The 26,059-nt window shown below is 53.8% G+C and overlaps 1 protein-coding gene across 1 annotated transcript; it reads right to left on the reverse strand.

Moving 5' to 3' along the window:
* Nucleotides 1-781: 781 nt before the first annotated feature.
* Nucleotides 782-25,664, reverse strand: LOC133357099 (filamin A-interacting protein 1-like). The gene is given in 7 exon segments (XM_061574880.1): nt 782-1,470; nt 1,472-2,626; nt 2,629-2,662; nt 5,533-5,711; nt 7,272-7,463; nt 9,447-9,950; nt 24,510-25,664. Coding segments are annotated over 7 exon segments (2,781 nt in total). The 5' UTR covers nt 24,555-25,664; the 3' UTR covers nt 782-798.
* Nucleotides 25,665-26,059: the final 395 nt, after the last annotated feature.

Here is a 26,059-nt window from a genome sequence, read left to right on the forward strand (position 1 = left end):
CCGGCGGGTGGGGCGCCGCCCCCGCCGGGGCATGCCTCTGGACGGGCAGGGCCGGCGGGCCGCCGGCCCCCCGCGGGGAGCCTTCGCTCCGCCGGGCGGCGCCGACGCCGCGGTCCTGGGCGGTCGTCGCCGACGGGCGCTTCGGTCCGTCGGTGCCGTTCTGCGTGGCCGCGTCCGGCCGGGCAGGCCTGGCGCTGTCGCCGCCGGGGAGGCTCGCCAGCGCCGCCTGCATGTCGCGCTTCTCCAGGACGATCTGTAGTGGCCGCTCCAAGCTCGCTCGGCTCACGTCCATCACGCTCGCCACCCTCCTCATCGCGGAGTACACGGGTCCCATGCGCTTCCCATCGCCCTTGCTGCTGCTGCTGCTGCTGGAGAGGATCCTACTGGTGCTGCTGCTCATGCTGCTCATGCTGCTCCTGCTGATGATGCTACTGGTGTTGCTCCTGCCGATGATGTTACTGCTTCTGGTAGCGCTGATGCTGCTGCTGTTGCTAACGATGGTGGTGCTGCTGGCGCTGTTGCTGCTAACAGTGCTGCTTGTGCCTTTACTTTTACTGGTAGTGCTGCTGGTGCTGTTCCCGCTAACCGTGCTGCTGCTGCTCCTGATTGTGCTGTTGCTGGTGCTGTTGCTTTTATCCGCACTGTTGTTGCACTTGGCAGTGATGCTGTTGCTGCTGCTGCTAACCCCTGCTTGTACTGGTGCTGGCGCTACTGCTGTGGTTACTGGCGGAGGAGTTACCGACGGCACCACGGACACCGCCACCGACGGCCGTGCCGGTGGCGGCAGTGGCCTCGGCTTCACCTCCGCCCTGCCTGAGCCACGGCGCCGGCAGCCAGGAGCGCCCCACGCCGGGCTCCACGGACGCCATCGCCTGACGCCGGCGAGGATCGCGCCACCATTTCGGCGGCCGCCGTCATCATCATCAGCCGCCTCGTCATCCGGTCCTCTTCGGCCGCCACCGTAGCGGCCTCCGAGGCCTCCTCGGAGGGCCCCTCCGGCCCCGGCTCGGCTTCCGTCTGCGCGCAGGCGTCGGAGAGCGACGCGTGCGACACGAGCTTGCGCCCGGCCGGGCCGAGCAGCGGGCGCAGCATGGAGCGGCTGTAGTGGCGGTAGCACTCCAGCTCGCGGCCCAGGTCCTCGAGGTCGCTCTCGAGGTCACGCACGCGCGCCTCCGCCGCCTCGCAGCGCCGCCACAGCACGGGCCGCTCCTCCGGCAGGCCCGCCGGCGCCGGCCGGGCCTGCGATGCGCGGAACGTGGCCACCTCGCGCCGCAGCGACACCACCTCCTCGGCCAGCGACGCCGCGTGCTCCTCGCGGCCTTCGACCCGATCCTGCGGCGCCGGCGGCCGCTTCTTGTCCCGGCGCCGGTTGGTGGACGGCGTGTGAGGACCTCTCGCCTTCTCGTCCCACGCCGCCGCGGCCTCGCGGTTCGGCCAACCGTTGGCCAGCGGTCGCACGGGCTCGGTGCCGTCGTCGGCGCCCTCGATCGCGCCGTCGCTCCCTGCCGCCGGTGCCGGACGCGCGCTCCAGCTGCTCGCGCAGCGAGGCGGCCCGGGCCGCCGCCTCCCGGGCCTTCTCCCGCTCGACGTCGAGGCTGCCGTGCGCCGCGTCGCACTCCTCCCGTGAGCGGCGCAGGGCCTCCCCGGCCTCCGCGCGCTCGTGCATCGCCCGCCGGCGCTCCTCGATCAGCCGCCCGCTGGCCTCCGACAGCCGGTCCCGCTCGGCCGTCAGCTCCGCCGCCAGCGCCTCGACGGACGCCTCGGCCAGACGCAGCCGCTCCTGGCTCGCCCGCCGATCCTCGGCGAGCGCCGACGCCAGCGCCCTGGCGCGCGCCACCTCCCCGCGCAGCGCCGTCTCGGCGGCGCCCAGCGCCTCCCCGGACCGCTCCGCCTCCAGCAGCCGCCGCCTCAACTCAGCCACATCGGCCGCCAGGGCCCGGGCGCCGTCCTGCTCCGCGTGGAGCCGCTCGGCCAGCAGCCGGCACTCATCCCGGCTCTGCTTGAGCTCCGAAGCGCCGGTCCGCTCCAGCTCGGCGGTCCGCGCCCTCAGCCGGCGCTGCTCTTCCCGCAGCTCGGCCAGGAGGCCCCCTTCGGCCAGCAGGCGGCCGCGGAGCTCGGCGGAGCGCTCCTCCGCCTCGCGGACCTCGCCGTCCTTCCACTCCAGCTCGACGGCCCGCCGGCGCAGGCCCTCCATCTCCTGGCTGCCGCTGAGCAGGGCCTCCTCCAGCTCCGCCTTGGCGGCGCGCAGCTCGGCGCTCTCGACCGCCAGCCGCTCGACGTCGGCGCGCAGCCGCTCCTGCTCGCACGCCCGCCGCTCGGCTTCGGCCGCCAGGGCCTCGGCCTCCCGCCGGGCCCGCTCCGCCTCCCTGCCGCGCTCCTCCGCCTCCTCGGCGCTCCGGCGAGCGCCCTCGGCCTCGGCGGACGCCCTCTCGGCCTGGCTCGCGGCACGAGCCTGCTCTTCGCCTAGGCGCGCCGACAGCTCGGCGAGCCGCTCGGCCTGCTGCTCGAGGCGCGCCTCCTGGGCCTGGCGCTCGTCGACGAGCAGCAGCGAGAACGACTTGAGCTTGCGCAGCTCGTCCTGCAGGGTGGCCGCAGCCGCCTCCTGCTGCTTCTCGCGCTCAGGCGATCGACTGCCTTCTCCTGGTCCAGCAGCCGCTTCAGCCTTCGGGAGACACCCGCGACGACACAACACCGAGCGCGGAAAATGTTCACGAAAAATTAGTCATACGTCTAAGGCGCCGCTTGTAGCAAGATTCGAAAGACCGCGAGAGACAACTTATGAACATTAAACGTAAATACAGGTGTCTCCAAGTGAGATTGCAACGCTGTGGGCGTGGCAGCAGTTGCTAGGGATGACATCATCAATCCATCTGCAGCAGCCAATCAGCTGCCAGGAAGACAAGTCCATCACCACCCGATGCGCTCGGGTAAATATATTTATTCTTTGGTTCTTTCGGTAAAGTTACGTAGAAAGAAAATAAATTAAACAATGGAATACGACGTTACGATTGCAACACAAGCAATCATCACCAGGTAAGAATGCATAAGAAAACAAATCTAGTAAACTTAGAAATATAATGCGATACAGCACAGAGAGTCGGCTAACAAAACAGTCAACACCCTACCTGGTTGATTACGTTCTTACAAAGATTGATATATTTGAGAGAGAGACAAAACACAGACACGGAGACACATAAACAGACACACATAGGAGAGACACACACAGAGACACGTGTTTTGTCTCTCAAATTTAGCAATCTTTGGAAGCACGTAATCAACCAGGTAGGGTGTTGACTGTTGTGTTCGCTGACTCTCTGTGCTGTATTGCATTATATTTCTAAGTTTATTAGGTTTGTTTTCTCATTCATTCGTACCTGATGATGTTTGCTTGTGTTGCAATCGAAACGTCGTATCCTATTATTTCATTTATTTTCTTTCTACGCGACTTTACCGAAAGAACCAAAGAGTAATTCCTGTAGTCACGAAAGCTTCAAATTAAACATATGTGTGTTATTCATGTTTATTATGGTCTTTATTAATGTTGCTATTAATGTTGCCGTAATCAATAGACATTTTTTCTGAATATGTTGTTAATTATCGATAGATTTTTTTTCTTCCTGAGACCGCCGGTTCGAAACTAACGCGTGCGAGTGTTGTTAGCGGGGTGCCTATTGCTCAAAAATCTTCGCCGACGCGCAATGCCGAGGCGGGGGGGGGGGCCCGCCTCATTTGTCCCTTCTGCCTCCCACCGTGGTTGTGGCCACGGGCACGTGCCGCACATTAGCGGCCATGTGCAAAACGAGGGCCATCGCCGAGCTGCTTTGTTAATCATTCGCCGATTCCGAGCACACAAAAATTACATTTTTGAAAATCAAACTGACGGCGATAACGATCGAGGGCGCGCGTGCGCGTGTGACTTGGCGGCGTTAGCTGCGGAAGTGGCGGCCGGGACAGAGAAGCAAATCGTCCGTGCGTTGCCGCAACTGGAACATTTCCATCCGCCGTGGTAATGATTAACCGGTGCCACGTGGGATAAAAATCTAAAGTTTGTCCGTGTTCCGAATAATGTGGCGTGGCGCCACAAAGCTGCACGGCACTCTCGCGCGTTTTCGGGTCACGCCGCGCGTCGTTCGGCACGGTGTACCGACGTTTCGCTCCACCGTGCCGGAAGCTTGTTCAGGAACCCAAATTCAGCGGCTTGCGTTCTCCGGCCTTGATCAATCAGACACACGGGCGGCATTGTGCCTGCAGCAGATGGGCGGGCATTGTGCATTCACGAAGGTGACGGCGAGCTCCACCAAAATTCAGTCGCCGAAGAATCTCCCCGGCGCGTGGCGTGAAACGTCGGATGTCGCGCCGAACAACACGCGGGGATGTCCCGGGGAGACGCGCCGGAGAGTGCGGAGTGCCGGGGCGAGGTTCCCGATGCGCGGGATGAGCGACCGAGTCCGATTGGCCACGCTCGCAAAGTGCGCGTCGAATTGCGTACGCGAGAGTTCATTATTTGCCCTGCGTGCAAATTACGCGCAGCAGGGAGAGCAATGAACAAACCACGGATATCTCCCTTGCAAACTAGCTGGGTAACTGGCTGCTTGCTCCTTCCATCTCTCTCCAAACTCCTCCTCCCCCCCCCCCATCGTCCTCCTCCTCCTGGCCATCGTCCTCCTCCTCCTGTACCACCGCTCCTTTCTCTGTTTCCGCTGCTGGAGCCGTACCGCCCTCTTTGTCCGTCCAGGGAGCTTCCGCCCCTTTCCTGTCCTTTAAATGTGTCCGAACATTGCATCCTGGGGTCTACTCCCCTTCCCGTTGTGCGTGTCCGTCGGTCAATTTTAGCTTTTCTTAGCGGGAAAGTGCTGCCGCCTACTGTATGCGCCAGAGATCACCAGTAGGGGGTCTCTCAAAGGTCGCCACGTGGGTATCTCTGCTTCCGTGGAACCGTTGGCAAGCACGAAGGGTTGCACTGCTGCGAGATCTGAACTGATTTGTTGGTCTCATGCCGCGGTGCACAATTAGTGTAAATTAATTTGAGGAAAAAGACAAAACAAATATGCAGATAAATATGCCGGCAGATGTGGCCTACAAAGTTATGATTAAGTAACGGGGATTTCCTGCACAAACAAGCAGCAAGGCAGTGCTCATCTTCTCTTTACAGCCCTGGACCAGTGGTAAAAATTACACATCCCTATGGCGGGCACGAGTATATCCGTCCAGTGTCGGTTATATGTATTCGGTGTTCGTGACGTGCAAATTTAACAACAATTTGGTAATTTTTCAACTCCTGAATTAAACAGGAATCCTGCCTGCTAGGAGGGGTAACGCCGACGATTTGCGGTCCGGCCAGGGGTCTGTGACGGGCAAGCGATTAGGAACTACCGCTAGAGAGACGCCGGTAACGACGGTGTGACGGGCAGGAGCGATGGGCGAAACGCTCACCAGACTTGCCACCCGCCTCACGAGTGCGGGTCGCCCATGGGCGACGGTCACCCACGGGCGCCAGCGACCGGCGGAGAATCACAGGCGTCAGGGACCCACCTCTCCCGCTCGAGTTCCAGCAGGTTGGTGAAGTCGTCGCTCTGCGCCATGTATTGCCCGTGCTTGTGCCTCTCGGCCTCCAGCTGCCGCGCCGAGCGCCGCTCGCTGCTCTGCGCCAGCAGCAGCTGCCGGAGGGCGCGCGCGTGCGTCTCCCGCTGACGCGCGATCACGCGGTCCAGCTGTGGGGGGAGACGCAACGGCATTTTTACGGCCGGCAACTCAAGCGTCTCGGAAATTGATGGTCTTCAAAAAAAAAATACATACACAGTATACGATAACGCTGGTTAAGATAATTGTAAATGTTGTGGATTTGCTCTCCAACACACCGGTGTGCTGTACTCGTAACGAATTGGCCACGTTCTGTTTACGTGACAAACCTTACTAATTTGCTGTGTCGGGTGGTGGCGGGTTTAACGACACATTTATATTTACGCGATCTAACCCCAAAAAAACCCCTATATTATGAACAATCCAATACAAATAAATTTAAATATCATAAAGCTGTTAAGAGACTTACCCGATAAGCAAAACCGGCCAAGTTGATTAAAAAAGGGTTGGCCAAAACTTGTGGACGGTCAAATCGGGTCGCTAAACGGACATTTTAAGATTTCCCAGGATGGCAGCTCACCTGCCTCAACAAGAGGATGGTCCTAGGAAAACCAGGACAGGTGGCAACCCAACGTGTGGAACCTATGGGCACCCCACAGGCCGAACACAGTCGGCAACATCACTTCAAACTGCACGCGGCCTACCGCTTCATGTGGCTCGCAAACCATATTAGAAGTTGCCACTGCAAACATCTTAGCCACACCAATCAGAGTTATCATCGCTTTCCAAAAGCCCGGCATCGCATATTCTCTTATTCTAAACTCAAGTCAATTTACTTTACCAGGTAAGGCCCACTGAGCTATGTAGCTTTGGCTTGGCCTATCACAAACTCAGGTAAGGGCCACTGAGCTATATAGCTCTTTTTCAGAAGCTACCTGGGCACAAATGATAGCTCTACGAAGTGGACAAATACTCTAAACGCGTGGTGATATTGATTCTAAATGTGGAGGGAAAAACCGGAGGACCCTGATAAAAACCCACGCGACCACGGGGAGAGAGAGAGACACACGCAAACTCCAAATATATAGGCGTCAGGGTCGGGATCGAACCCATGAGCTGTATACCAGGTGAGGTGGTTAACATCTCGCCATCGTGGCATCCCATATTCACTTGGGGGTTCACGAGGAATCTTCTCTCAAACCGAAACGGACGATATCGCTGCGATGTCGTGACACGTCCCTACGCTCTGGGCCCCAGGACAGCCGTCGACCGACCGGTGATCGTCAGCGTCGCGGCCCATCGAAGTAACACGTGCCACGGGCGTCGCCGCGGTCGTGGCCCCGGGTAGGTGCCGCACATCAACAGCCACGTGCAACACGACGAGCTCTATCGCCCGGGCTGCTTTGTCACTCATTCGCCGATTCCGAGCAAAGAAGACCATCACACGACGGCAGCGGTAAATGCGGAAGTGGCAGCCGGGACGTAGAAGGAAATCGTCGGTGCGTTGCCGCAATGGGAGGAACATTTCCCCCACGGTAATGATTGACCGGTGCCACGATGGAAGCCGCGTTGGGACAAAGTCAGCTCGTGACGTCGTAGCGACGTAACAATGTCCCCGCGCTCCGGCCGGGCCTTTGGACCGTCGACCGACCCGCGGTTGTCGCGTCCCCCCGCCGCCCCCGTCGAGTCACCTCGGCCATGGGCGTCTCGTAGACGTCGTCGTCGTCGCGGTGCCGCCGGGTCTCCGGGTCTCCGTCTCCGAGCGCCGCGTCCCTCTGCAGCGAGCGCAGCGCCCCGGCGCCGGCGGCCGTGCCGTAGCGAGCCTCGAGCCGGGCCGGCGAGACGCTCTCCGCCCGCAGCAGCGCGATCACCTCGTCCCGCGCCTGTGTCACAACCGGGCGGTGAGCGGCGGTGAGCGTTAGCGAGTCGCGCACGCGTGCAAGTACGTGGAGTTTCCCTTTTGCCGATACCACTGCTGGAGCAGCGTGCCAGACAAATGCCTGATCGGTGACACCCATCACCGCCACCACCGCCACCGCCGCCGCCACTGCCACCACTCTGTCCGGATTCGACCTTCTGCGGAAACAATTGGCGGCGCTTAACCGGATCGCCACGCGCACACGCCATGAGAGATGTGGATGCCTGGTGCACGAGCGGAAAATAAAAGACTCTCTCCCCTGTGTGCATCTACGGCTATGAACAGCAAATCATCAAATACGCAACACTGCCCCAAATAGGAACTTGAAGGCGGTGGGTGTATGGGTGGGCGAGTGAATGAGTGGGTGGGTGGGTCTGTAATTCGCCAACTCTCAGATAAACCTGGCGAGCGGTATTGGTTAGCGAGCTGCGCTACGAACCCGGCGACCTGAGTTCGATTCCCGGTTCTCACGGCCAACACCAGTGATGATTATGTGAACCGGTCCTGGGCATCCCCGAGGTCGACTCAGCCTAAAATTATTACCTGGTGTGGTGTGTACACATCGCCACTATGGAGACAAAGGCGGTCGGGCGTGGTGCTCACCACCGGCCCCCTCGTGTACCGTTCCAGCCTTCGATAGGTGCTTGCTAGCAGCACTTGCCCCAACAGTCTGTTAAGGCTATCTGGGGGGCCTTTGTCTATCTGCAATTCACCAACTCTCTGATAAACCAACTGAATGTCTAAACCACTCCTCGCCACAGTTGCTCCTCAGTGGCCACGTGAACGAACGTGAGGACTACTAGACAATGACCCCCCCCCCCCCCATGCCGTGCAGGTCGCGGAAGTTGGTTGACCTCACTTTGTAGATGCTTGCCCCGAGCTCTCATACTCTGATGGTGCATTGTCCTTGAGTTGTGCGCCTTTTGGCGTCATCTGGTCCAACCCATATGAGACTAGGCTCGAAGGAAAGCTGTCTCGGGTGTGGACCAATCAACTTCAAGGACAGTGCACATTATCAGAGTTATGTTCTTTTGTTTGTATTATGACTGCAGGTATTGCGGTCTATGCAAACATGACTCCTTGCAAAAAGGTGTCAGTTTTGTTGCCAGATAGAAGGGTAAAGAACCAATTATCATATTTTTACTGGCAAATGAGGTCCCCATAGTGTAGATGCTTGCCCCGAGCTCTCATACTCTGATGGTGCATTGTCCTTGAGTTGTGCGCCTTTTGGCGTCATCTGGTCCAACCCATATGAGACTAGGCTCGAAGGAAAGCTGTCTCGGGTGTGGACCAATCAACTTCAAGGACAGTGCACATTATCAGAGTTATGTTCTTTTGTTTGTATTATGACTGCAGGTATTGCGGTCTATGCAAACATGACTCCTTGCAAAAAGGTGTCAGTTTTGTTGCCAGATAGAAGGGTAAAGAACCAATTATCTGACCTCACTTTGTCACGCTGGTCAGTGCGGGTTGGCGAGGAGGCGTCGGCCATAACTGGGCACAGCGCTGGTTGGATAACCACTCGCCACTGAATACTCGCGGCTCCGGGAATTTAACCGAGGTCCCCGGGTTCCTGGTGCAGTTGCCAGTCTGTCGTTCCAATGTCGGTCCGTGGCTTTTATGGGTATCTGTGGGAGTCTATGGATCTCTATGTGAGTGAGTGACACAGCTATTAAGAGTGTGCAGGCAGGTGCAACTGCACCGGGGCCCGCAGGCCGGAGGGGCCCAAGCGCCGAGATACACAGAGGGGGGGGGGAAGGGGGGAGTCCAATTGGACATGGGGCCATCCCTATTTCATTTGTGGCACCAGGGCCTACGCCAACCACGCTGCACCACGCTGCACCAGGGCCCACAATGCACCACCGCCCACAATGCACCACCGCCCACAATGCACCACCGCCCACAATGCACCACCGCTCAAGCCAACCACGCTGCGCCATGACCTCACCTGAATCTCCCCTTCGAGGACGCTCAGCAGCTGCAGGAGGTTGCCACTCGACGGCCTCTGCCGCGCGTTCCCGGCGTCCTCTCCCCGGGCGCGATCGCTGCCGTCGCCATCATCGTCGTCGCCGCCGCCGCTGCTGCCGCGGCGACGCCGGTGCCGCCGCCGCTGCCGCTCGCGGTGCTGGTGGTGGTCGTCCCCGCCGCGGTGCCGGTGCCGCCTGCGCACCGTGTCGGTGTGCTCGTCGGCCGCCGCCATCTCAGCCCAACGCTCGGCGAGGAAGGGGGTGGTGGCATCTCCCCCCGGCTCCGCGCCGGTGCCAGCGCCGTCGCTGCACCGCCGCCCTCCTCGTGGCACGTCCGGTGGCGTGGGGCTCGGCGACTCGTCCGATTGGCTGGAGCAGGGGTGCTGGCTGCGGCTCCCCGCGCGCTGCCGTGAGCGCGACCGGTGCTCCGATTGGACGATGTCGGAGCCGCTGCTGCTGCCGCTGCTGCTGCTGCCGGAGCGTGGCTGCGGGTGGCACAGAAGTGGACTGCTTGGTTTGCTTAGACAGGTTTCCCTCGCTCTATGCGGTGGTGGTGGTGGTGTTAGTGGCTTTTTAAAAAAGGGCGCGAGCAAAGCCATGTAGCGAGTATAGTACACAAACAATGTTGTCTCTCCGTGTGTTAGTATTTGTGTATGCATCTCTATGCATGTGTACGTATCTCTGTATGTGTAGCTGTGCGTGTGTGTGTGAGACAGCTGCCTGCCTAGTAGCGCTTACAAAACACATGCAAAGTTGTCCCACGTGCGACTGCATAGCCGCGTGCGCGCGAATTCAAAACCTCATAATGGAGCGAATTTTGGGTAGAAATAGGTTCGCCGCATGGACGGCGCGAAATCGCACAAACCGAAGCCGCGTAGAGGGAAACTTTTACAAAGAGCCGCTACTACCACACCACCGCCATCATCAGCAGCAGCAGCAGCAGCTCCGTAGCCCAGCAGGGCAGCCTCTTTCCCTCCGCCAGCCACGGGTATTTTTAGCCGTCGGTCAGCGCTTCTCCCTGCCTGCTGAAGGTGTTGCTACCCAACAACACAACCAAGCATTGGTGTCAACGGACGTTGCCGCGATGTCATTCTTGGCGCACCGGACTTGCGATCCGGAGGTCGCCGGTTCGATCTCCCGGCGCGGCAGTTGAGACGATGGGCGCCTTCAGCGAGCCCACCTCTGTCCACCCAAGCAAGCATCACCGGGTACGGCGCAGTTAGTGGACTGGCAAATCTCGCACATGCACGGTGCGTTTGCGGTAAAATGTGGGTACTCCCCACTCCTCCTCCGACATGTTTGGCCAGCGTGGAAGAGTAGGCCAAACACCCTCTGGAGGGGATCTCTAGTGCTCGTCTTGGTGCAGGCAGGAGCACGAGCAGCCAATCACAGGCCTGCACCTTCGGCAGCCTAAGCGGCCTGGTGTGAAGCCCGCTGTGTTTTAGCCGCCGGGTGATGAGCGGTGGCGGTGGTGGCGTTGGCCGGGAGATTACACGACCGGGCGAGTGTGGGATAATATTATTTTCATGTTCTATTGTTTTATTCATGCTTATAGCATCGCTATAAAGCTGTACATGAGGACCAACCCCCATATAAAGCCACTACTACCAAATGAAAGCCCTGCTACTACCAAGCCAAATTTTTTTAATTAATAAACCAATTAATAAATGACACTAAAACGAAAAGCACAAAAAACAAAGCAGTTATCGCAACAAAGAGCCGAGTCCATGAGGTCTCCTGCACATGCCAGACCACAATCACAAACTTCCCAACAAAGCCAGGACGGAGAAGGAGGAGGGGCAGCGATGGAGTGACAAAAAAAGTCACCGCTCATTCATATTAATCGGTCCAATGTCCAAAAAAGTGATGACTTGTTTTTGCGGGGTATGCCCGGATGAATAAAAAATGCCTTTCGTTCCGCGAATCTCACACGGCATTCTGATATAACCGGGGCGAGTGCCCAATTTGGTGAGATATGTACCCTGGACTCCTGGAACACACGCACACTCGCACACTCGCACACTCGCACGCATGACCTGGCACACTTACGTAACAAAGATCCCCCGTGCGGCATACACAGGCTGTTGGGACAAGTGCCGTTCGCGAGCACCTTTTGAGGCTGCCACGGTGCATGAGCGGTGTGGTGTGGGTGTCACTATGCCCGTCCGCCTTTGTCTCCCCAGTGCTCATGTTTTCAAACCGCACCAGGTACTCATATTCGTCACTGTTGTTGGTTGCGAGCGGGAATCGAACTCTCGTCCCCGGGTTCGTGCCACGGTGCGCTCACCACTACGCTACCACTCCCCCTACCGCCCCACAAAGACAAACATCCCCCATATAGCCTTAACAGACTGTTGGGGCAAGTGCTGTGAGCAAGCACCTATGAAGGCCGGCACGGCACACGAGGGGGTGGGTGGCCAGCACCACGCTTGCCCAGTGGCGACGTTTACACGTCGCACCAGGTACTAATTTCAGGCTCGGTCGACCTAGTGGAGGCCCAGAACCGATTCAGATAATCGTCACTCGTGTTGATGGCTGTGAGTGTGAATCAAACTTGGGTTCGTGCCGCAGTGCACTAACCACTACACTACCACTCCCCCCAACCAACAACCGCCATTCGCCACCAAGTGGCGGTGACGTCACCACGTCGCGTGTGCCAGGCTATGTGCACGTTAAGGCCACGTGAAGTGTCGAACGCCCGCTGGCAGGAGGTCACAGGGCAGACAGAGGTGCCATGGGTCGACTGATTGAGATGACTGGCCGATGCACCACCTGTGCCCCCTACTGTACCAACTTGTGTTTTAGCCGCCCAGCGCTCCGCTCGTTGTTGTGAGCATCGTTCCTCTGCCCTCAGTTTTTGCTGGAGGGTGACTGCCTCTAACTGCCCAGTAGCGTCCTTCACGATCCTCCTCCACAGAGGCCGATCTTGACACTGCTGGTACCAGTCAATGGTAAGTCCACTCAGCGTCATCTCTTCTCTAGCCCGTGCCATGCCCGTTTAGCCCCCTCTATCCGGCTGAACAAAAGCTGTTTAGGCATGCGGTGGCTGGGCATGCGGGCTACATGACCCAGCCAACGCAGCCTTGCCTGCCGGAGGAGCTCACCGATGGGACTTTGTTCAGATGATTCAGGGATTTGGTGAGCTCACACAATCCAGCCTAGTTAAACCCAGGATGGATCATAGGCAGGCCAGCCTAAATGTTTATTTCTGACAAAGATGTTCCATTAGGGGGGTCCACGTTTCGCAAGCATAAAGGGAGGGCATGACCATGGCCGAGAAGACCCGAAGCTTTGTGTGGAGCGACAGACCAGGTAGCTTCCACACAGCATTACGCAGCCGATGAAAAGATAATGCCGCTCGACTGATTCAAAGTGAGACCGCAGCTGTCAAACTGGAGCCGGTCATGAGCACACTGCCCAGGTATGGACAACTCTCCACTCTCTCCACAACTGCCCCATCACTAATTGGGAGTTGTGGGGGTGGAGTGTCTGATGGTACAAAATACCCAGGCAGGTGCTTAGTTTTGGTGGGGCTAATGGTAAGGCCCCACCATATAGTGGCATGCTCCAGGTTCAGCAGCAGCGCCTCCAACTCCTCCTGGGAGTGAGCAGCAATCACCAGGTCATCGGCATACATAACATGGTTGACCAAGAAGGAGCCATCCCATGACCACACCCGAGCATCGATCAGCCTCCCACCAGTACAGCCATCGAAGGCTTCATGGACTATGTCGTCGAAATAGATGTTAACTAATGTGGGAGCCAGAGGTGATCCCTGTCGCACCCCAAGGTGATCAGGGAATGGCTCCGATTCCCGGCAACATAGTTTCACCCGGGCCTACTCACCATCATGAAGGTCCTTAATGATTGTGAGCAGAGAGTTAGGGACTCTGAAAGCACGAAGAACAACCCAGAGGCCAAGCCTACTAATGGTATCATAGACCTTGACCAGGTCAATAAAGCAGAAGTGTAAGGTGTGTTGGAATTCCCTACACCTCTGCTGTAGCAGACGGACAGAAAATATGGCATCTTTGCAGGATCGCCCTTTCCTGAAACTACATTAGGGCTCCGCAAGCCTCTCTGCAGCGTGCCTGGCAAGGCAATGTTGAATAATCCTTGCCAGGACCTTTCCGGCACACCGAGGACTGAGATGTTACAGTCTGTGCGGTCCCCCTTGTTAAAGAAGGGAACCACCAAGGCATCCTTCCAATCCTGCGGAACCCGTCCAGTGGTCCAGACCACCCCAGCTACACACACATCTGTGTTCTCACACCTGTGTACACAGACGGATGTACACCTTAATGTAGTGCTTCATTTTAGTCGGAACAGTCCGGAACGCCGTTTAAAAATAAAAAAACATGGGCACGCCACATCCGTCTCTCCTTATTTTGTCCTCATTTCGTTCGTAAGAAACAGTGACATTTTGGAGTGAACTACTCTCTCAACATCGAGGCCACTTGACCGAACACAATATCAATCGGCACACGTTTGTTTTCGTTCACGAGACAGCTTGATTTGTTTGGCCGCGTCCGGTACCAGAGGGTGTACGGCAGTGCACTTCGCTTATTTTCAGAATGTGAGAATCGAAGATCGTACAAATGTATTGATCTACTGCATCGCGAGAAATTAAACAGTGATTCTCCGCGTCGTTACAGCCACAACAGCCGTCATCATTCGCACGAGTCTTATTGAGTTCGCGTGTATTCCTGTACACCAGTGTTCCTCACACATTTTCAGAGAGGTGGGGGGGGGGGGCACTTTCGCCGATATGACGTCATCAGTGTGTGAGGGCCGACACACATTTGAAACCATTGGGGGTTTGACAGCAGCACGATGATGCTGATGATGGGAGGGTGTTTTCATTTGTTGTGTGATTGTCGGCGGTTGCACGTCAGGGGCCACACTAAAGGCCACAAGGGGCCGCCAGTGGCCCGCGGGCCTTGCAAGGAGACTGGTGTACGACAACATTTGTGCTCTGTGCTTACAAGACCTGACCCAAACAAAAATTAAATGTCGATTTTTAAAATACCGACCGCGAAAATCTCCTTCGGTCAATCAGGTCTCCCCACTCATGGCATTGACAACGCAACGGTCAGTCACGCGATTGCGTAGAGAATATAAGCAACAAATAAATGAGGCGGCAATAGACCTTCCAGTTTGTTTTTGTTAAACCGATGCCGACAGATACATTAATAAATACAAAACTACACTCCCAGAAGGCCGCTTGGCCGGCGGAATGTAAATGATCAAAATAGATCCGTATTATTTATGTGTCGGGGCAGATACGGGAAGGAGGGCGTGCCGTCCAATTATTTACTTTGTTCCTACCCGTGAGACGTACGGGCATTTTTCTGTTGTGCCCTGGAGGTGGCAACCGTAGCCCACGCGGATGACGGATCAGCGTCGGCGCGACCTCAGTGGGGAGGCCGTGCCGACGACAGCGTGATAGGATCGCCGCGGGGTGAGGGGGGCCGCTCGGGGGAGCCTGCGGAGCGGGGTAGGGTCACGTGGAGTCGGTTCTCCTTGCAAGGGCGGAGGGGGGGGGGGCAACAGGTACGGCCAGGGTACAGGCAGCTTGTCCAGTCCAGTGGGAGACAGCAGGGGCAGGTGGTGCCAGTAGAGTCATTGGTGTCCGCGGACGAGTGAAGGGGACATGAAACTAGATTTGAAGCTTTCGTGACTGCAAGGATTAATATTCTTCGGTTTTTTCGGTAAAGTCACGTAGGTAAAAGATTAAAATTAATAAAAGTAAAATAAAAGAAAAATATTTATTAATTTTAATTTTTTACCTACATGACTTTACCGAAAAAACCTAAGAATATGGGACATGAAACATCTCGCCACTGTAGCCCCAACGGTGGTGAGATGTTAACTATACTGTTAGGTTTTTTCGGTAAAATCACGTAGGTAAAAAAAATTAAATTAAAAGTTAATAAAAGTAATAATGGAAATAAAATAAAATAATAAATCACATGTGATTTTTTTAATTTCCATTATTACTTTTATTAACTTTTAATTTTATTTTTTTACCTACGTGACTTTACCGAAAAAACCTAAAAGCATGAATCCTTGCAGTCACGAAAGCTTCAAATCTAGATGTTAACTATTTCGTGACTTTACCGAAATCACCTAAGAGGAGGAGGTCGCTTGTTCGATCCCGACCCTGACGCCTGCTATATATTTGGAGTGTGCATGTTTCTCTCTCCCCGATTTTTCTCCGGGTTCTCCAGCTTTTCACTCCACATTTAGAATTAATGTCACGTGTTTAGAGTATTTGGTTGCTACAAATGCCCACGTGGCGATGATAAGCAACTTCGTTCAACTATCTCTGACCAGGTCGCTTCTGAAAAAGAGCTACACAGCTCAGTGGGCCTTACCCTGATAAAATAAAAATATATTATTTTTCAAACGCCGTGAGCGCGCGGGCACGTGAGCGGGCGCCCTTTAGGAACGCTGGCAAAGCGAGAGTAAAAGCCATGTGGGTGGAAAACATTGGCTTTAGGTCCCGCGGTGTCACCGTTGTTATCGACCAAGGCTGCAGAACCCATGGCACATGTGGCGGCACATGCCGGCAGCACGCAGCCTAATGGCACGCGGCCTGCCACCGCGCAAAGCCGACGGCTGAGAAACGGCCCCCTAAATATTTACCCGTCTCTGCGAGCATCTTAGCCGCGCCAATTTTAGCACGCGCAGTAAGAGTAAGGCCGAATACTTTTGCCACAAGGCTCAGGGGGTGGGTTTTCTTGTGTGGCCCATCGTTGATATTTCAAATTCCTATTCGCCTCTCACGAAAGAAAAAGTTCCTCCACCCCTGTTATAGCCTCTGATGGGAAATTCTACAAATACATCGGTAGACTGTTCGTTTTCCTGCCAAAGTTTTTTTATTGTCACGGCAATAATATCCACATAATCATTCACGTCTTATGACGCGGGCACTCGTATTAGCTATCGCTGACGTACCACGTGCGTGGAATTGCCCCGGCTGCGTGCGACACGTCTACCGAGAAGTTCCACAATTTCACGGCTCCGTCAGAAATGTCATGGATACTCAGAATCAGTACGTTTATTTATTTGAAACTAGAGCGATACGTCCAGTAGCCGTCGTTGCTTACATACTCCCCGCAATAGCACGAATGATCAATACCAGAATAGGTGGCTCAGATATCTTATAGCGGGTCCACACCTAAGCAATCAAACTGCGCGACCACAACCAGACGCCATATATATCTACCGTATGGTAGCTTCATCGTTACGGTTGCCACCAGTCCTGGATTTCACGGAACATCTTACTTGTTTAAGTAGCTGCCATCCTGGGGAATCCCTTCGGTATTTCCAGGAGAATAAAATTCCTGCTTTTGACAGTTGTGCAAGAATACACACTCAGGGCAATGCATTTACATGTCGCATCTGCGAGCCTGTGGGGGCTCTATGCGAGTCTACAGGCGTGTATGCGATCTACATGGGTCTCTCTGGGAGTGTCTATAGCCTCCCTACGCACGAGACACGGTGACAACTTGTGGAGATATTCTCCCTCCCATGTACAGAGTTAGACTGATGCCCTTAATCTAAGTTGTCTTGTGGCTGTTGTTGTTGTTTGACTTGCATCCCACTGGGATTTTTACACAGTGTTGGTGTACGGTGCTTTTTCTGAAATATTTTGCTGTCTTTTCTTGGATTTTCTGTTCGCACATAGTCACTTTAAGATGTTTTCTTGTTCATGTTTTAGTTTTTTGTTTGTTGCGGTTGCACCCGATTCAAGAGCCGAATGGCTCACAGGGCTATACCTAATAAAAGAACTTGAACTTAATGACAAGTGAAAGTTCTTTTCACCCCGGTGGTGGCAACTGCACCAAGACAGCAAGTAAAACCGGCGCCGCCGTCCATTGAGTATGGACGGAGACTGCGTGCCTCCCAGGATAGTCCTGAATCAGGTCGGGTATCCGTGGGTATCCAAGGGTGACCCGCAGTGACGTAGTGACTACATATCAGTGGCGTAGTGACTACATTATCAGTGGCGTAGTGACTACATTATCAGTGACGTAGTAACTACATTATCAGTGGCGTAGTGACTACATTATCAGTGGCGTAGTAACTACATTATCAGTGGTGTAGTAACTACATTATCAGTGGTGTAGTAACTACATTATCAGTGGTGTAGTAACTACATTATCAGTGGTGTAGTAACTACATTATCAGTGGTGTAGTAACTACATTATCAGTGGTGTAGTGACTACATTATCAGTGGTGTAGTAACTACATTATCAGTGGTGTAGTAACTACATTATCAGTGGCGTAGTGACGACATTATCAGTGGTGTAGTAACTACATTATCAGTGGCGTAGTGACTACATTATCAGTGGCGTAGTGACTACATTATCAGTGGTGTAGTTACTACATTATCAGTGGCGAAGTGACTACATTATCAGTGGTGTAGTGACTACATTATCAGTGGCATAGTAACTACATTATCAGTGGTGTAGTAACTATATTATTAGTGGTGTAGTGACTACATTATCAGTGGCGTAGTGACTACACTATCAGTGGTGTAGTAACTACATTATCAGTGGCGTAGTAACTACACTATCAGTGGTGTAGTAACTGCATTATCAGTGGCGTAGTAACTACATTATCAGTGGCGTAGTAACTACATTATCAGTGGTGTAGTAACTACATTATCAGTGGCGTAGTAACTACATTATCAGTGGCGTAGTGACTACATTATCAGTGGCATAGTAACTACATTATCATTGGCATAGTAACTACATTATCAGTGGCATAGTAACTACATTATCAGTGGTGTAGTAACTACATTATCAGTGGCGTAGTGACTACATTATCAGTGACGTAGTGACTACATTATCAGTGACGTAGTGACTACATTATCAGTGGCGTAGTGACTACATTATCAGTGGTGTAGTAACGACATCAGTGGCGTAGTGACTACATTATCAGTGGTGTAGTAACGACATCAGTGGCGTAGTGACTACATTATCAGTAGCTTTGGTCACCAGGCGAGGCCAAGGCACCCCGTACCCCCACGCGAGTTAAGCTACTGGTGACCCCGCAAGGTCAGTTGGAACCAAGGAGTGTCACTGGCGGTCATTCGGGGGGCGCAGGTCAGACCGCGTTCGCCGCGCCGCCTTCGCCCCATGACCCGACCCGTCCACGAACGGCAGGCCGTGGGGTCCAGGGCGACCTTCGCGTCGCGCGACCCGAACGGGTGCCCCGGCGCGAATCCAGACCTTCCAGATCGACGCTCCAGAGCCAATTCCGCGGTCGCCGGGCAACCGCACGGCGTGCCAAAACTGAGGCCCCCTCTCTCGAACGTCCCGTTCCAAAAAAATTCCGCGAACGACACGCGAGCAGCCTCCTCGGGTTTCCGGCGATGGGCCGCAACGGGGCCCCACCGCTATATTTGTTTGCTACAGTTTCAACGTTGTCAATTTAAATAGCTCCACGAAACGTACAGTATCGTTGCCCGCGAGCCACTAAAAGCCCGTGGAGCTCCGTATAAAAATAAAAAACACACGCCGGCTTTTGCTCGAGGATCGGCTGCGAATTATTATTAGGTGCCTGCGCACGCAGACACGAAGCCCTTATTTAGGAGGGCGGCGTTGATCGTGCGTGCGGTGACCACGCGTCCGTCGGCTGCCCATCTCGTGCTTTGGGGGTTCCTGCCGGGCTGTGGAGGTGACTGGGGCTGCGACGGCGGTGGTCAGGACGCCGTGGCTACACAAGCCCCGAATCACTCGAGTTCGAATCCTGGCCGCAAATGGCGAGTGACATACGAAACCGGTTCTGGCCACTCCGGTGCGGTGATGTATGGTCAAACAATCCCACACCCTCCTCCTCCTCCAGGACCGGGACAACATGGGGAGGCCCTCTTGCAGCAGTGGTTTGACAAAGGGCTGTTAGTTAGTAGTCTATAATGCGAAGGTGGCGCGTGGCTGTGAACTAAGTGCCTGGCAGCAGACCACAGCGTGTGTCGCGCAGACATCACCACGTGCTGCAAAACTCCCAACCTGTTAGGCTGCCAGCTAGGCAAGGAGATGGCAGTACAGCGAGTGGGTTAATATAAATTGTCTGTGCAGACCTCTCAGTTTTATCATCTCTACGCATTGGGTTTCACACTCGCCACGCAAAAGGAAATCTGCCGAATATCCCAATGCAGGATCCTTCCAATTTTTTATTAATATTTGGTGAGGCTCTCTTGGATAAACAAGTCACGTTCATATTATTATTGGCCTATGACCAGTGGTTGAAATGTGGCCGGCAGGCGATGGTATTCCATACCGGCACTTCTCAGATACACCGAGCATGAATACCGGCACTGTTCGGAATGATTCATATTCGTATGCTGAGACGTCTCCGCAGATGGGAAGTGGCAGTGCGTAAACACGGGCTGCTGCTGCTGCAGGGCGCAGAGGGTTCATACCCTGGCTCCTACATCCACACTTCCACCAGAGGTCGCAAACGGGTTTTGATTCCTTAACCGTACCCGGCCACACCAGGGTCACAAATGGGTACCCGTACCAGTACCCGGCCGGGTACGGGTACCTGTTCCCTACCTGTACCCTACCCGAAATGAGTGACAAACGGTTACTCACCAGTGACTCACAGCCTACCCGTACCCGGCCGCACCAGGGTCGCAAACGGCTACCCGTACCCGGCCGGGTACGGGTAGTCGGGTATCGGGTAGGGTACGGGTATCGGGTACCCGGTTGCGACCTCTGACTTCCACCACTGCTTGTGGAATAATCGCCCAGAGTGCCCCCTGATATCATCAACATTTGCAAGCCAAGCAGCGCTGAGCCTCGGCAGTGCGTGGATGAGCAACCGCCATGCACAAAGAGGTTGTCACAGAGCTTCGCGGTGGGTGGTAGAGAACAGTGCAGGTAATTCCAACGTTGTACTGTAGTTCTATGTTTCCACATCTATGGCCCTCGTTGACCTGCACAGGCTGTCATCCGGGAGTGGACTGACAAAAGTGCTGCGTGTGTCCATATTTTATAATTAACATCACTGACGGGGATTACTTTCAGCTGGGTCCGTCTGATACGGTGACTGGAAAGTTTGTTCCAAAACCAACACACCACATCAGTCTACATCTCGAGATGGCTGTGGCCATCTGTTCATCACAGGGACTCCTCTACTTTCGAACGAGTTCGGTTCCAGGGATCTGTTCGTCAGTCGTCTTGTTCTCAAGTCCAACTTTACTCCTGTCGAATCCAAACGTGTTGTACGGCGTGTACACTAACCACAGGGAATGGCTTTAAAAGTTGTACAATCTCCTGCAGACGTAGACGCTGCCTCCGCCGTCTATTGTGCGGTGGTTGAACTTACGACTCTCGGTCCGCACAGGCAGCTGGACATACGGACATGTTTGTTCGTACCTCTGGAAGTTCGTAAGTTGAGTGTTCGTAAGTAGAGGAGTGCCTGTGTTGGTGTTGTGGTGTACCTAAACAGATCGTCAAATGCCAAAATTGCTCATGTACACAAGAGCTGACTCCCCCAAAACAAACAATGACCCTGAACACCCCCCCCCCTTTCTCTGCCCCCCCTGCCCCCCATCCAAACCCCGAGCTATAAAAAAAAACACCTTAGGGGCATGGAACGTTTCCCAGAAAGGCCAACAGCAACATGGCAACACCAGCGCCACAACAGTCCCTACCCGCACCGGCTTACACGCGTGCCACTCAACACAGGGGCTACGGCTCCGCACGCTTCCTGTGCGGTGTGAGAAAGTGAGCTACTGCAGGGCTTGCGCCTTTGCCCGTCTAACGGAGGACCGAGGGCAAACGATATTGCCATTTGTACGATTGTGAGTGCAAATCTGTGTCTTCAATCATCGCTAAAATTCCACTGAGGTCGGACTATGGGAACCGGTTACCGGGCTTACCCAGTCGTCATTTAACAAAAACTAATTCTACGACACACGGCATTCGATTAATGTGCACCATATAACATCTTTCGTGTCCTTCCGAAGAAAATAACAAAATGAGACAATAATTCTCCTGCGTAAATCTGTCTTGCCACGTAAAAATGTAAGTATTCTTTTTTTGCAAGAACCATCGGTGCGTAATTTCACGTGATATCAGCAGCTTTGATTCAATACAAGCAAACACTGGGCCCAATTCCACACACCACACAGTGTCTCATCAGTGGAGTCGGCTCTAATCAAGGACCCTGTTTTTAAGATTAAGGGTCCTAGTTTAACTCAAAATCATAAAAATGTTATGATTAGAGTCATTGTGGAGAATGTAAATAAAACCATAGATATTAAGGGGACGTATTGTCTTGACTTAAAGCTTCCGTGACTGCAGGAATTCATATTCTTGGGTCTTTCTGTAAAGTCACGTAGATAGGCTCAAATAAAAGAATAAAAAATAACAGAAAACTACGACATTTCGATCGATTATTTCGATTGAAACGTCGTAGTTTCCTGTTGTTTTTGATTATTTTCTTTGAGCCTATCTACGTGACTTTACCGAAAGACCCAAGAATATGGAACGTATTGTCTTCTTATTTATTTGACAACTGCATAGGTTAGCTGAACAACTGACAACACAAATAAGTAACGTCTCCACCACATGCCCGTCCCTTCACGTAAAAAATAAATGCGTCTCTTACACGACCCATCATCCTCCGCATGACCTGCCCAGAGCAGCATTGATTCAACGCGAGCAAAAACTCTGGACTGGAATTCGACACAAATTGTCCCTTCGCCAGCAGAGCCAGGGTTTTCTCGGATCACATTATTTTCCATAAAGCTAGGAGCCACACAGAGTAAAAGAGACGTGGGGGGGGGGGGGGGGGAGGATCCATGCCCGTAAGTTGGGCAGTAGTTCACCGAGCAAGCCTGCCTCTGCCGATGAGCCTCTTGTGCCGAAACCGGTCCAGGGTTTTGCTCGTGCTGAATGAATGCTGCTGAAAATGACGCGCTTGAATAATTGTTTTTTGGGTTACATCGCGTCGATATAAACGTGTCGTTAAACCCGCCACCACCCGACACAGCCAATTAGTAAGGTTTGTCATGTAAACAGAACATACCAATTCGTTACTAGTACAGCACACCGGTGTTTTGGAGAGCAAATCCACAACATTTACAATGATGCGCTTCCCAGGAGGCCGTGGGAAATACATTTAGCAAACGTCTGCTTATTAATTATTATTTTAATATTCTTCACAATAAAGCGGGCTGATGATTATTTTGAGTTGCCAATTGACGGATTGTTCGAGTGACAAGCCCCTGATTGGTGCCCTACAAAGCGCACACACACACAGGAGCAGCAGCAGCAACACACGAGAGACACTGCGCCCTCTAACGCAATTCAAAGGCCAGTCCACACACACACACGGAGCAAACAGCAAATAAACAATACGAGGTCTGGACAAAGAAATCCGACCACTCTCCAGCCACGTGTGCTGCTGTTACTGCTGCAGCAACATCCAGCCATTTAGACCGAGGGTAGAACGGCAACTTTTGCAATTCACCCACGAGGCCACGATAATAAATAAATAAAATCCACTTTGCTGGACGGAGGCAGTAACAACCACGTGGACGAGAATTGTACGACACACGCAAGAAAACATCACAACAGCAGCAACGAAATGCGTCGAGTGAAAACTTTTTTTTGACCGCTCTACCGCGGGGCTTTGGGACGCGATGTGACTCAACTAGCACGGATCGATCAGCCGATTGATCGATCGGTTGGAGCCAATCCCATTTGAATGAAGCCTCCCTCGATAGCGGAGAATGCTTGTGTACAATCCAGCGCGATCCGTGTATACCCTAGGACAATTATATGGAGCGATTAATTAAGAAAACGTTGTAATTGTTGATCGTTACGCAATCTCCACGCACACACGTGCGCGTCGTACCACCAATCTCAAGGTAAGTGTGCGCGAGTTGGATTGTACTTAAGACTGTGGTATAGGGACTTCTCGCCCACCCTACACCTACCACTATTAAGGGCACGTGTACAGAACTGATTTTCAGGCTGTGGTGTAAAGGAATTCTCTAGTCTGTCTTATACGGGCGAAAAGTCCCGATATGTTGCTACTTACTGCATGTATAGCACTGTACACACGTGGCCCACGTGTGTGTGTGTGTTACACAAACACGTAACACACATGTTGGGTGGAGAGCGGTCGTGTAGGGGGTAGCGCTACGAACCTGACCCGGGTTCGATTCCCGATCACGGCCAACACCCAGCGACGATTATCTAAACCGGTCCTGGACCTCCCCTAGGTCGACTCGGCTTTAAATGACTACACCTGGTGCGGTGTGTAATAATCGCCACTGGGGAGACAAAGGCGGCCGGGCGTGCTGTCGTTACACCCACCACCTTCCGTGTGCCGTGCCGGCCTTCATAGGTGCTCGCTAACAGCACTTGCCCCACCAGTCTGTTAAGGCTACACGGGGGATCTTTGTAATTAGTGACACTAGCATTGCTGGTGATATCAGAACCAGTTCTGGGTCAAGTTGGCTTGAAATATCAAGTCCATTCATACAAATCGTGCTAATGTCCTGGGGAGGGTGATGCGACTTTTAAGTACAAATCTGTAATTGAGAGAAATCCTCAACACGACGAAAACTACTTTTTTTTAAAAATGACAATTTAAATAAACACACAAACTACAACCTTGCTGTGTGTGTGTGTAAACCACGTAACAACACTGCTGGAAGCAAAAGGCGGCCAGCCGTGGTTCCTGGCCACAAATTATCTTCTGAATCGATTCTCTCCCACGAGCACCGACTTGATGTTTCTAATAGTCTGCTTCTGCAAAATGTATCAACAAATATGACTTTGGGTCTTTCGGTAAAGTCACGCAAGATAGATAGGTACAAAGAAAATAACAACGTTGCATGGAAACCCTCCCCGTAGAGGCGGTTAAAGATTTCAGAACATGAATTCCTACAGTCACGAAAGCTGAAAGTCAAGATTCATCAACAAACGTTCACCAAGACGTGGGAGGTGGAGGGGGTAACGTTTAGTGCGCGTTATTGACATGAAAACAACAACAACAACAACAACACTCACCACCAAAGTGTCATCCCAGCAGCAGCCATCTCGCCACCGTTCCATTGTTGAGTCCCAGGCTAAAGCCTCCAGCAAAGGGGCTTGTCGGGCTGGAGGGTACAGGGGGTCACCCGGGGTGTGTTAAGGATGAGGATGAGGGATGAGGATGGGGTACAGAGATCCGGGGGTTGTAGTCGGCCACCCCCAGGGTCCGAGACCCTACGAACTGGGTCACCTCATGGTCCGGGAGAAGGTGGAGCAGGCTGGTAGCAGCAGGGAGAAAGGGTATCTCCTTCACGGAAGAAGAGGAGGAGATGCGGAGGGTGGTTCGACTTGAGTCTTCTTCTTCTTGAAGATCCGTGACCCGATCTCAGCGGGAACAATGTGCAAAAGTGCCACGCCACACCGCTCCCTCTTCCTCCTCCTCCTTCTCAAAGGTTGCTCGACATTCAATTAGCTAACGCGTGGCTGAAGAAGGCGTCGTTGTGAGTGAATCAATCGGGTTTTGTGTCCGGTTGTAACGCCGTGCTGCAGGCTATGGGGCACCCACGCTTTGTATACACACCACTCGGTTGTTGATGAAAGTTGGCAAATCGGTTTGCCTCGGGGTGGCACTGCAGTGTGGTGATCACGGAAACTTTGTCATGCTGCTGCTGGCTTCAAAATACTAACCCCTGCTGCTGCGTGCAATGCAATTGTGATGATACTGCTACTGATGCTACCGCTCCTGCTACTGATGATGATACTGCTGATACTGCTGATTCTGCTGTTGCTGATGATCCTGATGAGGCTGCCTTTGCTGCCACTAAGGATTATATTGCTCCCGCAGGCGATGTTAATACTTGAATGCTGCAATTACTGCTCCCTGCTGAATGATATCGCTGCGAATGATACTCCTGCTGCTGCTGATACTGAAGCTGCTGCTGCTGTTGGCTGTGCAGCACGAACAGCTGAAAGACGAGCGGACTAGAGAGTTCGGCCCGCGTTTATTTTTGTAATTTCCTTCAGAGTTTAAAAATAAAAGTACCCATCCGACGACTCTCACACGACCAGAGCCACGTGGGCACAGCTGTCCATCTGCGCGCATTCACACGCGACACACACACACACATCGACAAGAGCCTCTGTGTGTGTAGCGTGGACAGCCCGTGGACATTGTCCTACAAAAGCAAATCCTAAACCTCGTGGCTAGGTGACTTTTTTCAAATGGCCCACGCAGAGTCAGCAGGGGTCCCATTCCCATCTCGGTTCTCCCCCCCCTTCCTCTCCCCGCCCCCGGCTTAGCCAGCCCATTCGAGACGGCCAAACCAATTAGCTCCGTGCATCGCCACCACCAATGGTTAGTGATGGGCCCACTGGCCACCGCCTACCGAACATTTAATGTTTTGCCCTCCATCCACAGTTGCCCCTTTGATATGTATAACATCCTGATGAGATGACGGCAGAGATATAGATGGAAGTGCGATGCGGACATAAATAGAGCAGTGGTCAAGATGAGTTAAGATAGAGAGGAGAGCGAAGTGTTGTTGGTTTTGTAACAAGCAACTTTGTTGTGCCCCTGCTACGCCACT

The sequence above is a fragment of the Lethenteron reissneri genome, chromosome 56 (assembly GCF_015708825.2).
Source record: "Lethenteron reissneri isolate LAM-NWPU_2019-01 chromosome 56, ASM1570882v1, whole genome shotgun sequence".
NCBI classification, from domain to species: domain Eukaryota; kingdom Metazoa; phylum Chordata; class Hyperoartia; order Petromyzontiformes; family Petromyzontidae; genus Lethenteron; species Lethenteron reissneri.